The sequence below is a fragment of the Lepidochelys kempii genome, chromosome 7, assembly GCF_965140285.1.
Source record: "Lepidochelys kempii isolate rLepKem1 chromosome 7, rLepKem1.hap1, whole genome shotgun sequence".
NCBI lineage: Eukaryota > Metazoa > Chordata > Testudines > Cheloniidae > Lepidochelys > Lepidochelys kempii.
The window spans coordinates 38,159,605-38,175,487 of record NC_136386.1 but is presented as its reverse complement, the minus strand read 5'-3'; the positions used below and the strand labels follow the sequence as shown (position 1 = coordinate 38,175,487).

The window sequence follows — 15,883 nt, the reverse complement described above, 5'->3', positions numbered from 1 at the left end:
GAGAGGTGAAGGTATGTACCAAGGATCAAGTTGCTGCCCTGCAGACTTCTTGGATCAGGATCTGGGCCAGGAATGCCGCTGATGAGGCCTGTTCCCTTGTGGAGTGTGCCATAAGTGCTGGGGCTGATATCTTGGCCAGCTTGTAGCACGTTTGGATGCAGGATGTGATCCAGGAAGAAATTCTTTGAGATGAGACCAGGAGTCCTTTCATCTGATCTCCTACTGCTACAAACAACTGGTTTGACTTTCTGAACGGCTTAGTGTGCTCTGTGTGGAAGGCCAGTGCCTGACTAACATCCAGATAGTGCATCCTCTGCTCGCAGCTACTGGCATGAGGCTTAGGATAAAAAACAGAAGGAATATGTCTTGGCTGGTATGGAAAGATGACACCACCTTCAGAAGAAATGCTGGGTGAGGCCTAAATTGCACCTTATCCTTGAGGAAAACCATTTAAGATGAGTCAGAGGTGAGGACCTTTAAATCAGAAACCCTCCTTGCTGATGTAATGGTGACCAGGAAGGCTACCTTTCACGACAGGTAGAGGAGGGAGAAGTTGCCAGCCATTCAAATGGGGGCCCCATTAGCCTGGAGAGGACCAGGTTAAGGTTCCACGCAGGAACAGGCTGTCTAATCTTGGGGTGTAGCCATTCCAGCCCCTTGAGGAAACGTCTTACCATGGGGGTGGCGAATATGGAGCGTCCGGATACTCCCGGGAGGAAGGCCGAGATAGCAGCAAGATGTACCTTGATGGATGATGCTGCCACACCTTGTTGTTTCAGGTGCAGAAGGTACTCTAGAATGAGTGGTATAGGCACCTGGAGTGGAGGTGTATGTCACTGGGCACACCAGCAAGTGAAACTTTTGCACTTTGCTAGAGAAGTGGCCTTGGTGGATGGTTTCCTGCTGCCCAGTAGGACCTCTGTGCTCAGAACTGGTAACAGAAGTTCCGTGGGGTTTATCCATGAAGCTTCCAGGTTGTGAGGTGGAGGGACTTGAGGTCCAGGTGATGAAGGTGACCGTGATCCTGAGTGATCAGGTCGGGGTGGAGTGGTAGCGCAATCAGGGCATGCACTCCAGGAGTGTGGTGTACCAGTGTTGCTGGCGCCACCAGAATTACCTCTTCTCTGTCCATGAAGATCTTGAGAAGTACCACTTTCTGTTGCTCCGAGTGGCAAACAGATCGACCTGGGGAAACCCCCACCTTTGGAAGATGGAGTGTATGACATCCCGATGGATGGACCACTCGTGGTTGTGGAACGAGCTGCTGAGGCGGTCTGCTAGTTCGTTCTGAACTCCTGGGAGTTAGAATGTCTCCAGGTGAATGGAGTGGGCTATGGAGAATTCCCATAGCCACAGGGCTTCTCAACATAGGGGGGAGGAATGGGCTTTCACCCTGCTTGTTGATGTAAAACATGGCAGTGATGATGTCCGTCATCACTGCCATGCACAGTCCTTGCACCAGGGCCTGAAAAGCCTGGCATTCTAGATGCACCGCTCTCAGCTCCTTGATATTGATATGAAGGGGGAGCTCGTCCTGTGACCATAGGTCCTGTGTTTGGAGATCTCCCAAATGCACACCCAACCCAGAGCTGACGCATCCGTTACTAAGGAAAAGGAGGACTGGGGGCTGTTGAAGGTGATTCCTTTGCACACCATCTGAGGGTCAAGCCACCATTGGAGGGACTCAAGAATGTGTTCTGGGACCTTCACCACTGAGTTTAGGCTGTTGGGCCCCGGGCAGTAGGCAGATGCAAGCCACACTTGCAGGGGTCTGAGTCTCAGTCTGGCATGCCGGACCACATAAGTGCAGGCTGCCATCTGGCCAAGGAGACTCAGCCATCCCCTTGCAGTAGTGGTCAGGTACCTCCTGAGACCTTGAATAATATTTGACATGACCTGGAAATGGGTTTCCGGTAAAAACTCCCTTGCCTATACCAAGTCCAGCACCACTCCGATGAACTCTATTCTTTGGGTCAGTGATAAGATTGACTTGTTCATGTTGAGGCCCAATCTTTCGAAAGTGGACCTGAGATTCCACCTGCTCCCTGGTGCGCCCCCTGAGCAGCCAGTCATCTAGGTATGGGTATACCTGCACCTGTCTCCTTCAGAGGAAGGCTGCTACAACTGACATGCATTTCGTGAACACATGGGGAGCTGTTGATAGACCGAATGGGAGGACCGTGGATAATTTTTGTGGTCGACCACAACCCGTAAGAATCGTCTGTGAGCTGGCTGAATGGCTATGTGAAAGTACGCGCCTTTCATGTCGAGGGGGGTGTACCAGTCTCCTGGATCCAGGGAAGGGATAATTGTGCTCAGAAAGACCATGCGGAACTTTAACTTCACCATGAATTTGTTGAGTCCTCGCAGGTCTAAAATAGGTCTGAGACCCTCCCTTTGTCTTGGAAATTAAGAAATAACGGGTGTAGAAACCCTTGCCCCTTAGTTCCTGAGGAACCTTCTCCACCGCTCCTATGGCGAGGAGTGCCCGCACCTCCTGGATAAGGAGTTGCTCGTGAGAAGGGTCCCTGAAGGGGGACGGGGAAGGGGAGTGTGAGGGAAGGGAGGAGCTGAATTGGGAAGAATATCCCACTTCTACCATGCGAAGAACCCAGCGGTCCGATGTTATCAGGGACCAAGCGCGGCAGAAGTGGGATAGACGATTCATAAAAAGAAGGGTAAGGATCCAGTGTCATGGTGGGTGTGCCGCCCTCAGATGTCCCTTCAAAAGGCCTGCTTAGAGCCCAACGAAGGCAAGCGATCACAGTTCCAATGACCATCACTGGCGGTAAGAAGGAACTGAGGAGGGGCCAGGTCGTCAGGGTCAGATATTCAGCGCCATGAAGGTGCCACTCCAGGGGGCTCCACAGCTGACCCAATGGGAACTTCTAAGGGAAAACTTTCTGACGACTGTGCACGCAGTGCGCAAACACCTAATTGGAATCAATATGAGCAATCACTCGAAGAAGGAATAATATTTTTGAGAGGAATAGCTTAAAGAAGTCTCTCCTATATGAAAAGTACTAAATAGGCCCCCTAGGTAACATAAAAGTAGGCGGAAGAAGAAGAGGAGCATTTTGCTTAGTTTGTACAGTTGCAGTCATATGTAAAATTGAATCACTAATGGGATCTATGAGAGTGATAAGTCTTGCATCCCATGGCTAAATTAAAGGGCTTGAATGGACTTCAGTGAAACTGATGCTATAAGTTCAGCTTTACTAGCTTTCCCATAATAGACTGTGTGACTTCATAGCTTGTTAAAGCAACTGAGGAACAATTAAAAGAATGGAATAAGTTTAGCTTGATAGCACTCTAATAATAGCTGTATAGATAGTGCTTTGAAATTGTGGCTCAGACTGGAGCTTGGGCTCTGAAGTTCACCCCCACCTCTCTACGCTTCAGAACCCCAGCCTTAGCTTCAACTTCAAAGAGCTGTGTTTACAGCAATTTTAGAGAGCTTGCATCTGCACTCTCCAAAATGCAGTGTAGGTATATCCCGAAGGTGGGAGAGATTGTTTGGGAATGTCCAAAGGGATGTATCCTGGCCTAAATGCACAAAAATGTTCAGCAGAAAATTTAAAGATTGTGGTTAAGGAGTATTTCATAGATTTATAGGTTTTAAGACAAGAAAGGGACCATTAAATCATCTAGTCTGACCTCCTGTGTAACGTAGGTTTGGTATTGTAAAATGAAGTCTGGTCTATTAGGCCTTGATCCTTCAAACACTTACGCACATGTTGAACTTTAATTACGTGAGATGTTCTAACGACTATGGAAAACTCTGTCCAAAATAGTCACGAGATCGTTAATTACCTGAGTGGCCAAGATCTTAAAATATGGTACTTCCTACAGCATAGTGTCTTCTAATGATGTGCTGTGGCATCAATACACTACAAAAGTGGTGGAAAGAGTGCCACATACTGAATCAATAACCTTACTTCCTCTGTAGCATCTTCCATCCAAATAGTAACCAGTTCTGAGTTTCCAAAGATGGTGAAAACTGATGAGATCATAGTGCAAGGCAGTGTAGCTGCCAGTCATCAAATATATAGGAGATCCCAGAGAGATACATTGTCAGTGTGGAAGAAGAAGGTGAATTTTAGGAAAAATGTGAATATTTTCATTTTTTGACGTAACTTATTTGAACACTTTAAACATGCCATATGTTGGGAAAAGACAGGAAGTGCGGTCATCGAAAACTACTGCTTTGACAACCAGGTTCTTCTAATTAGGTCTCAGTTATTTAAGGGACTGAGATTTACAACCAAAGCCACTGTTCCACATGAATTACAGTTTAAATAGATCTGACTGACTAATTACGGTTCAGTTAAGTAGTGCTTATTGATGTAGCCAGTACCGGACCCGAGTCTTACCTTTACTAGACCGTTACGCAAATGAAGTACTACATTAATCCACAACTAGTCCTGTTGATTTTCTCGTGAGTAAAGGTGGCAGAATCTGCCCCCCTGCATTGTAATAACTTATAACAACAATCTATAACCCAGAATTCCCTGCACCCCCAGCTGCCCTTTTTTCCCCTCCCCCCCTTTTCTTTTCTTTCCACCCTATGACTGGAGTGGCGTTAATGGGCCACTTCACCTTGAATGGTCCCTTGAAATATCTGTTAACTATTTATGTTAAACAATCTATTCCATCTTGTATTTAGCTGTGACACTGGGTACATTTCCCAGACCTGAAGAACGGCTCTGTGTAAACTCAAAAGCTTGTTTCTCTCACCATCAGAAGCTGGTCCAATAAAAGATACTACCTCACCCACCTTGTCACTCTAATACTTTGAACACAATAAATTAGGTAACTTCTTATGAGACAAGTGCAAAGATGGTTTTATAACTGTTTGTTAAAAAATAGCATATTGAATTTAATAGCTGTTCCATAAAAAGTGCAGTTCTGCTAAATCTCATATTGGCTATTACACTTGGGAGTATAGGACTACATCACTTCAAACAAAAACTCTACTCACCCTTGCTTATAAATATTGTAATAAACGGCTTGGCTCTAACCCAGCTGAACAACAGATGTTCCAGGGTGGAAGCCTGAGACTCAGATCTTAGTTCAAGTCTAGCCAGAAGTTAGAAATTGTGAACTCTTTCCCTGCTGCATCAGCTTGTAGCACCATTAAAACATTTTATTAAAAAATAAACAGCAGTAGTGTGTTTATTCCTAACTGACTGTTTCCCCACTCAGAGCCTAGTTCAGAATCCACTGAAGTTAAATGAAAAACTTTTTTTGACTTCAGTGCTTTTGATTGAGTCCTCTAATTATTAAAAACGTTTGGGAAATTAGAAAAGGGCCCAACAGTTCGAAATTTCAGAGTGCCACCAAAGAAGAACTGGACTGTAGATTGTAGATTGAGAAATAATGACAAAAGGTATAAAATAGAATTGGGCCCAAGCCAAAGAGGTTACTTGTGTGTGTGTATGACTATCAATTGCTTAAGTGTTTGCAGGGGAATGTGCTTTGTAAAATCAAAGTCCTTCTAGATGTAATAGGAATCTCTTACGTACGTATGTGAATAAAGAAATATTTAAAAATCAGCTAATATTCTTTTGAGAAGATGGCAAGCATGGTGGTGATGGTGGTTGTTCTAAAGAGAGAATTTGACCTTAAAAATCAATACACAAGCTACTATATAAAGTCTTAACAAGAAGATTTCTTAAGTAGCCACAGTTTCTTCTCTGAGGATTTTGAGATACACTTGTCTACCATAGATGCTTGTACTCAAAACCTGGAACTTCTTAAATGAACCCAGAAATATAGAGAAAAACATATTTTGACTGTGTCATAAATTACATCACTTTGGCACTTCAGTCATAAATTCTAAAATAATTAAGAACTTTTTTCAAAAATACATGTCACTCTTTATTCATAATGACTAGAGCTGGATGAACCATAGGTAGTGAGCAATTTATTTATCTTATCTAGCCCTTTCTGCTAGTGAATAATTTGATTGACCTCAAATTATTTAAAAGATATTTCTTGCAAACATATGTCAGTTCACAAACAGTCCACTAAGGGTATTTCATATTAATAATTTGAAATTGGAGCTATGTTTATTAAACACATACTGTAGATCACATTTCTGTTTTCTTAATGGAGGTGAGTAATTTAGAATCAAGTTTCTGCTGCAAATACTCGTAAACATGAATACATAATTTGCATTCAGTTTTGAACAGTTCTGCTAGCAAATTTGTTTGTAAGCACAGTGGTTTGCAGTTGTGGTCAATAGAGCAGTTACTAGTGGGACACAGAGAATTGTGTGGTTCCATTGTTTTAGCTTCTCCTCCTTGTTTACAGCTAATGCTGAGCAGAGGTTAGAATTTCCATTGCACAGGAAATTCTGACATTTCAACATTTGTTTTTATCCTGAAAAGGGACAAAAAGTTGAAACTTCAAAATTTTTCACAGAATGGAAATTCCCCCCCACCCTCAAAAATCAGTTCATAGATGTGAAACATTTTGTTTTAATATTTTTATAAAAATAAAGCATTTCAGCATTCCTGATATTGAAATATTTCTTTTCAGTTTGTTGAAATGCTTCATTCTGAATCATTTCAATGTAAAACTGAATGTCCCTATGGTGCATTGCCTTATGGGAGCTGTAGTTCCAGCCCCTATATTCTCCTGTGTGCCAGTCTATATCTCCCATAATGCATGCAGAGTCTGCACCATCCAGCTCAATCAGAAGAAATCACAATATTGCGTTAGGGGAGATGATGTTCTCCAGGGGAACCTGATCCCTAGGAAAGAATGGGGGTTGGAACTACAAGTCCTATAAGCAGGGCTGGCTCTAGGTTTTTTGCCACCCCAAGTTCTGAGAGCCGGAATGCCACCAGAGGGGAAAAAAGAAAAAAAAAAAAAGACGATGACCAGAATGCCCTGGACATGTGCCGCCCCAAGCACGTGCTTGGTTTGCTAGTGCCTAGAGCCGGTTCTGCCTATAAGGCAATGTGCCATAGGAAAATGTGTGCAGTATTGTTGTAGCTGTGTTGGTCCCAGGATATTAGAGAGACAGGGTGGGTAAGGTAATATCTTTTATAGGACCAACTTCTGCTGGCTAAGATGAGCCTGGAAGCTTAAATTCAAAATTTTGCTAGACACTAAAAATCATAGACTGAACAGACACACTGGATTTATGGTTTATTACAACAATCTATAACCCATTAACAAATCCCCCCTTTCTTCTTTTTTCCCCTCCATCCCTTCCTTTCCCGCCTATGACTGGAGGGTTGTTACCAGGCTACTTCACGTTGAACTGGGCCTTGAAATGTGTTTACTACTTATGCTAAACAATCTGTTCCACCTTGTATTTAGCTGTGACACTGTGGATACAGCTACACAAGTCTAAAACCCTGAGGCATGGCCACAGCTGGCTCGGGTTAGCTAACTCAGTCTTGTTGGGCTCAGGCTCCGGGGCTAAAAATTGCTGTGTACACTTTCAGGCTGGATCTGAAGCCTGAGCAACAGGACCTTCCTCCGCTTGCAGGGTCCCAGAACATCTGCACAGCAATTTTTCAGCCCCAGAGCCCAGGTCCTGTGAGCTTGAATCAATTGACCTGGGCCAGCTGTGAGTTTTTCATTCCTGTGTAGACATACTCTCTGAATATGTTTCCCAGATTTGAAGAAGAGCTCTATGTAAGCTCAAAAGCTTGTGTCTCTCACCAACAGAAGTTGATGCAATAAAAGATATTACCTCACACACCTTGAATCCCTCGTAGGAAAATGCAGTTTAATGTTTTGTTGAACTGATTCAAAGCAATATATGTTAGGTCAGTTCAAAAAACAAAATATTCCAATTCAGGTCGAAAAGATCCAAATTGCAATATTTCATTTTGATTTTAAATCAATACTTTTTTAAATTAAAATTTTCCTATGGAAAATTTAAGTTTTCTGGAAACTGTCAGAAAATTATTCCAGTGGAATATTTCCAACCAGATTTATTTCCAGCTGTAAATTGCATTAAAAGAAGCTTAAAACACTTTCATAGTGCTGCTTTTCCTTGAGGCAATTGCCACTGGGATGTCATTTGATCACCAATTAAGTGTCCATGAGACAGTCTTTGTGTCAGGATGTATACAAAAGTTTGAGACCCTTACATTAGAAAATTCATAGGTGTGAATAAAAAAGTGCAAATGCAGTAGACGTAAATTTGTTCACAAAGCTAGATGAATGTTCATTAATAATTTTTTGCAGTATTCATGCAGCAATGATGATAATACTTCTAATCTTTTACATTTGTAGATTGTTTGTGAAGTAAGCACAAATAGTACAAAGTTTTCCTTTAAAGGCAAAATGTTATGGAACAGATCCATTTCACTTTCAACATAAAAATCAGTTCTAAAAGGGAAATTTATGGAAAGGTTTTAATCAGTCTTAGTATTGAGAGAGGTATGGTACAATATATGGGGGCAGAAATGTTTTAACGCTCCATTCTGTAACTTGAACACAATGCCAAATAAATGTGACAATACATAGGACTATGTGAAAGAGAAATACATCCATTAAATCTCATTTTCAAGTAGCACTTATCCGTTGTAGTGTCTTTAAAGCTGAAAAATGGGAATTTAAAAATAAATGGTACTGTAGGACTATTATGTGATGATCAATAAGGTGGCCTTCTCTACGTCCAACCCCTCCACCATGTACTGGGACTGTGGAAACAGGATAAATAGGGGATTGCCTTACAGGGTGATTTATGGTAGTCAGCGCTGCTCTCCAGGCCACTACAGTAGACATGAAGGCCTAAAGGATTTACTCTGAAATGCCCTGGCTAACGGGATTCTGGTTAGGTGGACCAGGATCACTAGCCTGGGCAATTGGGCAACTGGTCTAAGAGAAGGACATTCCAAAAATAAACTTGCAGCCAGTAAGTCTTTCCGTTGTCTTGGTTTACCTTGTGTCACTGGGCACCTCTGCTGCTACCCAGTGTACTTCACTGCCTGGCCAGTTTGGATGGTCTTACGATCACAAACACACACCAGATTATCTTTCACCAAGGTGTGTATTTATTCTTTGCTTACATAATAACTGTACTGCAGGCTTACAGCAAAGGGATGCCCCTCCCAGCCTTCACTGCTCAGCCCAGGCTCATCCTCTGAGCTTTCCTTCTGAGGCCCCCTGAGTTCCCCCTTGCTTCCTGTTCCTTCCGTTCATGTTCTCCCAATTACATCATTAACCCAGTGATTAGCACCCAGGTGCTCATAATCCCTCAACTGAACATGTATAATTGGCTTCAATTAGGCCTGCCCTCTTCCCAGTGCTGCAGCAAACTCAGTGACCGGAGTGTTACTAATAGTACCCTGTCACACCTAGCCACTGGCAAGAGTCTTGTTGGCTGAGAGTGTGTGCGAGTTGGTGTGCAACTGCTTGTTCACTTTAAACAAATTCTCGCACAGCCTTCAACAATCCAACAAATCCTGCAGCGATGGGGAATGGCAAAATTGACAGTCGATGAACGTTGCTGGGAGTCATAGTCTTGAAATCTGCATGTGGGCTGGTCAAGAATTTGGTCACTCTGCATTGACCTGGGGTGACACCATAGTGTAGCAGCATCTTGATCGACATGACTGCTCTATTCAGGGACAGCACAGCTGACCTCAATCTGAGGAAGAGGCTAGAAAAGATTCCCCCAAAATTGCTCATCCCGAACAGCCCTCACCAGCTTACCCTGGCTGGAGGGTGTCCCATCATGCAGTCAAAATTCAAACAAACCTTGAAAAGTTTCCTTTTGTGTTACTGTTGCAATGTGGAATGTTCATACATTATTGATCATTCAAACCAAACTGATTCTCCTGTCATGTGAGCTGCTCTGGTTGTTTGAGAGCTTGAAAGATACTGTATCAACATTGAGGCATTGAACAAGATTCAACTTGCTGAAGAGAGACAACTGATTGAGCAGAGTGCTGAGAACAGTTTCTTCTGGAAGGGACGCCCACAAAACAAGCAGGAATAATCTTTGCAATCAGAATATTGTCTCTTGTTTGGAGAGCCTACCCATTGGTATAAATGACAGACTGATGATGCCCCAACTGCCCTTGAAAGGTGGATGTTACGCTTCATTGATCTGTGCTTACTCACTGATGATGACTAACTCTCATGAGGATAAAGAGCAATTTTACTCTGAACTAAAAGACCTGATTCTATTGACTCCCTGTAGAGACTAGTTGATTATTTCAGGTGACTTGAGCACTTGTGTTGGCTGTGATGATTTCTACATGGCATGGCATATTTGGTAAACATGGGGTTGGCAAGATGAATAGCACTGGCCTACTTCTGCTGAAGATAGGGGTCGAGTATCATCTAGTTGCTAAAACATTGTCTTCCAACGTCCCAACAAATAAAAATGACCTGGATGTACATTTGCTCATGTCATTGGCATTTGATCAACAATGTGTTGGCGTGACATCATGATCTAGGACGACGTGTGCATAATTCTGGTATTATGTGGAGCTGATTGTTGGACTGACCACCCTCTTATTTAGCCAAGTGCTCTATTTATCCAAAACACCAATCAGTTAAGTGTGTAACGTTTTCCCAATGAAAGATCTGTCAATTGCCGAACAATTTTCAACACAGCTAACTATTGTTTTAGAAACTTTTCCAATGACCAGTTATGACACATTTGCCATATGGGTATCCTTGCGTGACACAATCTGTAACACGATTGTGGATTGTGTATAAAACACTGTCATGCAGACTGGTTTGACAATAGTGATTCTGAAATATCAGATCTCCTTGATGTCAAGCAATAAGGGCATGCTGCGCTCTTATCTGACCCGCTCTCTGAAACAAAAAATGGCCAGATGTAGGGCAGCCTGCGGTATACACCAATGCAAACTCTGCCAAATGCAAAGTATGTGGTTTGACTGTAAAGTAGATAAACTACAGGAGATCACTGATAATCATGACTCCAAAGGTTTCTATGGGGCGATTAAAGCTGTGTATAGCCCTGCTCTGTCTTCCTTGACACCGCTAACAACTGCTAATGATGAATATCTCATCACAGATCACAGTGCCATCTACCAACAACGGCGTGAACAAAACATTTCAGTGAACTACTTAATCATTTATCTACTGTTTCTAATGAGTCACTGGATAATGTCCACAAATTGCCCACATCAATGCACTTGTGAATTCACCCACTTGAGCTGAGGTGTTGAAGGCTGTTCAAGCAATGAAAAATAACAAATCTCCTGGTCCTGATGCCATTCCAGCTGAAGTTTTAAAGCATGGAGGAAATCTCATTGACAGGCTTTTTGAAGTTCTCTTACATATCTGACTTCAAGAAACCATACCACAACAACTGAAAGATGCCAATTCATCATTATCCACAAGCATAAAGGTTCAAAAAGCAACTCTGGTAACTACCACGGTATCTCTTTGCTCTCTGTGGCCAGAAAGATTCTTGCATGGATCTTCCTAAACCAATCCCTGACCGAAATCATTAACACAGAATCTGTCTATAGACAGAAATCAAAGTCTGTAATGCTCACATAATTGCAGTACAGGTGTGAATCATGGACCTGTTATCAACAGCACATTAAAAAGTTTGACCGTTTGAATTTGTGACACCTATGACAATTGCTGGGCATCAAATGGCAGGACTGGGTTTCCAACAGAAGTACTGGTGAAAGCTGGTTTGTTCAGCATCAAGGCTCATTTGATCTGTGCCCTGTTGAGATGGACTGGACATGTAATTCGTACGCCTGAGACTCATTTATCAAAACAGGTCTTATATTTCTAATTAAGTTCCAGCAATTGTAAGTGTGGGGGGCAGATGAAACACTTCAAAGACACCCTGAAACAAAATTTGCACAAAAAGAACATTTCTGACCCAACCTTTGAGCAACTGGCAATTGATCATATTGCATGAGGCCACGCCATAAAGGCAGGTGTCCACGACTTTGAGAAGAATTGCACTGAGCAAGTGGAAGCACATTGCCAGGCAGCTCAATCAGTGCAGCTAGGTAAATGGCTCTGACCAGTGGGGTAAACATTGTTCTTCCTGAGTTGGTCTATGGAGTCGTGCACAGACCCATTAGTACAAACTGTGATTGTCAGTGTTGTCCTGGAAATCAAAGTGATTAGCATCATCATTAAGGTTGTTGCCTGCTGGTATCTGTACCTCCACTGCCAGTTTGAGTAGGTCAGTTCCTGTGCTCCCTCTATGGCCTGGTCTACTGGGGGTGGGGATCGATCTAAGATACGCAACTTCAGCTACAAGAATAGCATAACTGAAGTCGACATATCTTAGATCGACTTAGAATCACTTACTTCACGTCCTCACGGCGCGGAATCGACGGCCACTGCTCCCCTGTCGACTCCGCTTCCGCCTCTTGCAGTGGTGGAGTTCCAGAGTCGATGGCAGAGCGATCGGGGATCAATTTATTGCGTCTACACTAGACGAGATAAATCGATCCCCAATAGATCGATCACTACCCACCGATCCGGCAGGTAGTGTAGACGTGGCCTTGTATTTGTCATGTTTGCTCTTCCAAAAATAGATTCCGGAAGAGACTAACAGTAACCAATTTTAAAAAGTGTGGTCACCCATCTTTCTACTTCCACTCACCAAAAAGAAAAACAGTATATTTTTCTTTAAAATGAAGGATTCAGAGTACAATTTTTTTGTTCAGGGTATAGCCAAATCATAGTCTTATTGACATCAGTGAATTTGTCAATGACTCCATTTGGACCAAGATCTGTCCATGTAAGAGTGCATTAATGAATGTATCCTGTGAGTAGAGCTGGACAAATAGTAGGAAAAACTTTTTTGTGAACGTTTTCCCCAGGTTTGAATCACTTTTGGATTTTGTGCACTCCCACTTTTTGTTTGCTTTCCTTAGAACATTCATACAGGTGGGATTTTGTAGAAATATCTGGGGGGGGGGGTGGCTGATTTTTCTGCAAATACCACTGTTCACATGTGATCAAGGGTTTTTGCTATTCCTGCTGTAAGTGCCTGCCTGTTTGTTAAGTTTTGTGTCTTCCAATCAGAACGTAGAAATAATGCCCTGACACTTAGGTGACTAAACATACACCTCAGGCAGAAAATAATCAAAGATGCATAATGAATAGTTTTCAAATAATCCATAGGTTAAAATATGTTTACATACAGTATTCATCAAACAATTATGAATAACAAATACATTTATCAAAATCAGCCTGTTGGTAAATAATTCATGAATAGAAAAAAAGAGCTGCAGGCCAACCAGATCCTACTCCCAATTCAAGGGAAATTTGTCATTGACATCAGCATGAGCTGGTTCATGCCCTGGTACATTAGTCAGCAGTATTGAATGTCAAAATAACCAAGTGATTCCATGTACCTTTATTTGTTTGATTTCATACCGGATCATTTTGTGAGTGTCAAGTGGGTCATCACTGGCAGGAACCACCTTTTCACTGGATATTTTTGCACGAATCACTGCAAGGGGGGAAAAAGATTTTATTTGCAAAGAAGCATATGCCTGACTTTTCCATCAGTACTATATGTTACATTTTTCCATTTATTAAAATAATTGTAACAGATTGCTATGTTTTTCTATTGGACATTAGAAAATGTTCAGTAGCATTTAAAGCTTGTTAGTACAAGATTGTTCAAGACTGAGTTAACTCCTGAAAAAATAAAAACGATACAGGGCATAACCTGCCATGTAAATACTACATCATTTTCAACGAACCAAAATATATCATATGGTTCTGAAATTTTCTGGTGTAGATTTCAGGCCAGATTTTCAAAAGGATTCAGTACCCAGCAGCTCCCAATGAGCCACTTCATTTTGGTGCCTAAGTAGGAATTGGTAGCTGCTCAGCTCTTTTGAAAATCTCTGTTGAGACAAACATTAGCTAAATGAGAATTGGTTGTCTAAATCCACTAGTGAGCTTTGATTAATCTGCAGGCCTGATTCAACTCCCATTGACTTCAAAGTGTTTTGCGTTGGGCCCCTGAAATACAGAGTAGCAATGAAATGGACCAGAGTCAGCATTCAGTAAGACCATGGCAGGCAAGATAGAAATATGAATACCGTGTAGAAAATTAGAAAGAGAAGAAGATGAGGTCAGGCATCAAAGTTACATCTCTTGTGATGGCAAGTAGCTGCACCTCAATAGCTATTTCTCAGATTCCATATGTAACTTTTATTAAACAGTGTAAATGAGTTACTTCTAGTATTGCCTTTAGTGATGTCTTCTCTGTTTTAGCTGCTTTGTGCAGAGGGGAAATTATTTATTTCAATCTTTATAATCAAGAAAGAAACATTTAGCTAACGTGTACTATAAATAATCAGTCAGTATGTGAATGAGCCTAATGAGGAGAGAACTTCTCAAAGTGTGGTGTCTGGCTCCACAGGAGTGTTCATGCTGCACTCTCCTCTGTGTTGCTACAGCAGGTACAATCCTCCTTTCGAGCTTGCAGCAGGGGCATTTTGCCTACAGTTTTTATCATGTTCCAGTCTTGCTCATTTGTCTTTTCCTCACAGAATGTTTCATTTTCCTACTTGTTATCAGGAACAGTATAGTCTCATGCAGAAAACTCCTATGTTATCTCAAACCTCTTAAAACGCTCCAGGAAGGCTTTGGAATGCCATTCTAATCAACCAGACATATTACACAGAAACTGAAATATCTTTCTGATTGTTGGTTAAAAGTGTGTCATTTTTCCCTATCTAACCAGATTTTCTAAAAATATTAGGTAAAAGGGTGGAATATTAGGCACAGAGTATTAGGATATGTCTCCACTACAGCAGCACAGCTGTGTCGCTGTGGCTACACCACTGAAGTGTAGACACTTGCTACAGCACTGGAACGTTGTTTCCGTCACTGTAGTAAATCCACCCCCTCAAGAGGTGTAGTTAGGGTGACAGAATTCTACATCCCAGGTCGGCTTAACTATGCCTCTCGCCCCTGAGTGATGTAGGCAGGTTGACCTAAATTTTAGGTGTAGACCAGGCCTAATACTGTGTTAAGAATAATACATTGGGGCCAAAATCTTACACTTTGTGCTTTTGCCCCCAAAATAAGAATTAATTAATATTAATAAGGGTATTAATTTGTCCCCAATTCTGTCTGGCCACAGTCCCACATGCCCTTTGCAGGCTATTCCTGTGAAGAGGAAGAGTAATTAGTGTGGAGAGGTAGTGCATGGATCCTAACAGTCAGGAGATATGGGCATTCCAAAGCACAGATCACAGCCACAGCTCTAACCCCATCTATATGACCTCTTCCATAGGTGGAGCAGTCAGTGATGGATCTGTAGAGTGGTGTCTCTGAATCTGTAGTGGGGAACTACAGAGTCATGGAGGAGGTGTTCTGCTACACACTTCCTGTCCTGGTTGTGCCATTTTGGGCATTCATGTTCGATGCCAGAATTTGTCCTTCAGTACTTACTAACTGTGGAAACAGCTTTCAGACACCTTTCATGGTTCTGTTTGTTCATTTGTTTTATTTTTAGCATTGAAAGAGGAAAAATAATCCCAAGTGTATATACAAAATAATGGGATCTAACTTAGCTGTTACTATTTAAGAAAGAGATCTTGGAGTCATTGTGGATAGTTCTCTGAAAATATCTGTTCAATGTGCAGTGGCAGTCTAAAAAGCTAGCAATTTTAGGAACCATTAGAAAAGGTATAGATAAAACAGAAAATACCATGTCACTATAGAAATCCATAGAATGCCCACACCTTAAATAATGCATGCAGTTCTGGTCACCCATCTCAAAAAAGATATATTAGAGTTGCAGAAGGTGCAGAGAAGGGCAATAAGAATGGTTAGGGTTATGGAACAGTGTCCATATGAGAGATTAAATAGATTGGGACTGTTCATCTTAGAAAAGAGACAACTGGGGGTGGGGGTGAGGAGATATGAC

General features: G+C 42.1%; 2 protein-coding genes across 8 annotated transcripts in view; one reads left to right on the top strand and one right to left on the bottom strand.

Moving 5' to 3' along the window:
* Positions 1-15,883, top strand: part of SYN2 (synapsin II) — a 434,891-nt gene that overhangs the window by 290,066 nt on the left and 128,942 nt on the right. The gene's annotated exons all lie outside the window — the stretch shown is intronic.
* TIMP4 (TIMP metallopeptidase inhibitor 4) overlaps positions 1-15,883 on the bottom strand; it is a 51,328-nt gene that overhangs the window by 6,802 nt on the left and 28,643 nt on the right. The window contains exon 2 of the mRNA XM_073352287.1: positions 13,347-13,444. Coding sequence (XP_073208388.1) covers positions 13,347-13,444 — 98 coding nt within the window. The remainder of the gene's footprint in view (positions 1-13,346; positions 13,445-15,883) is intronic.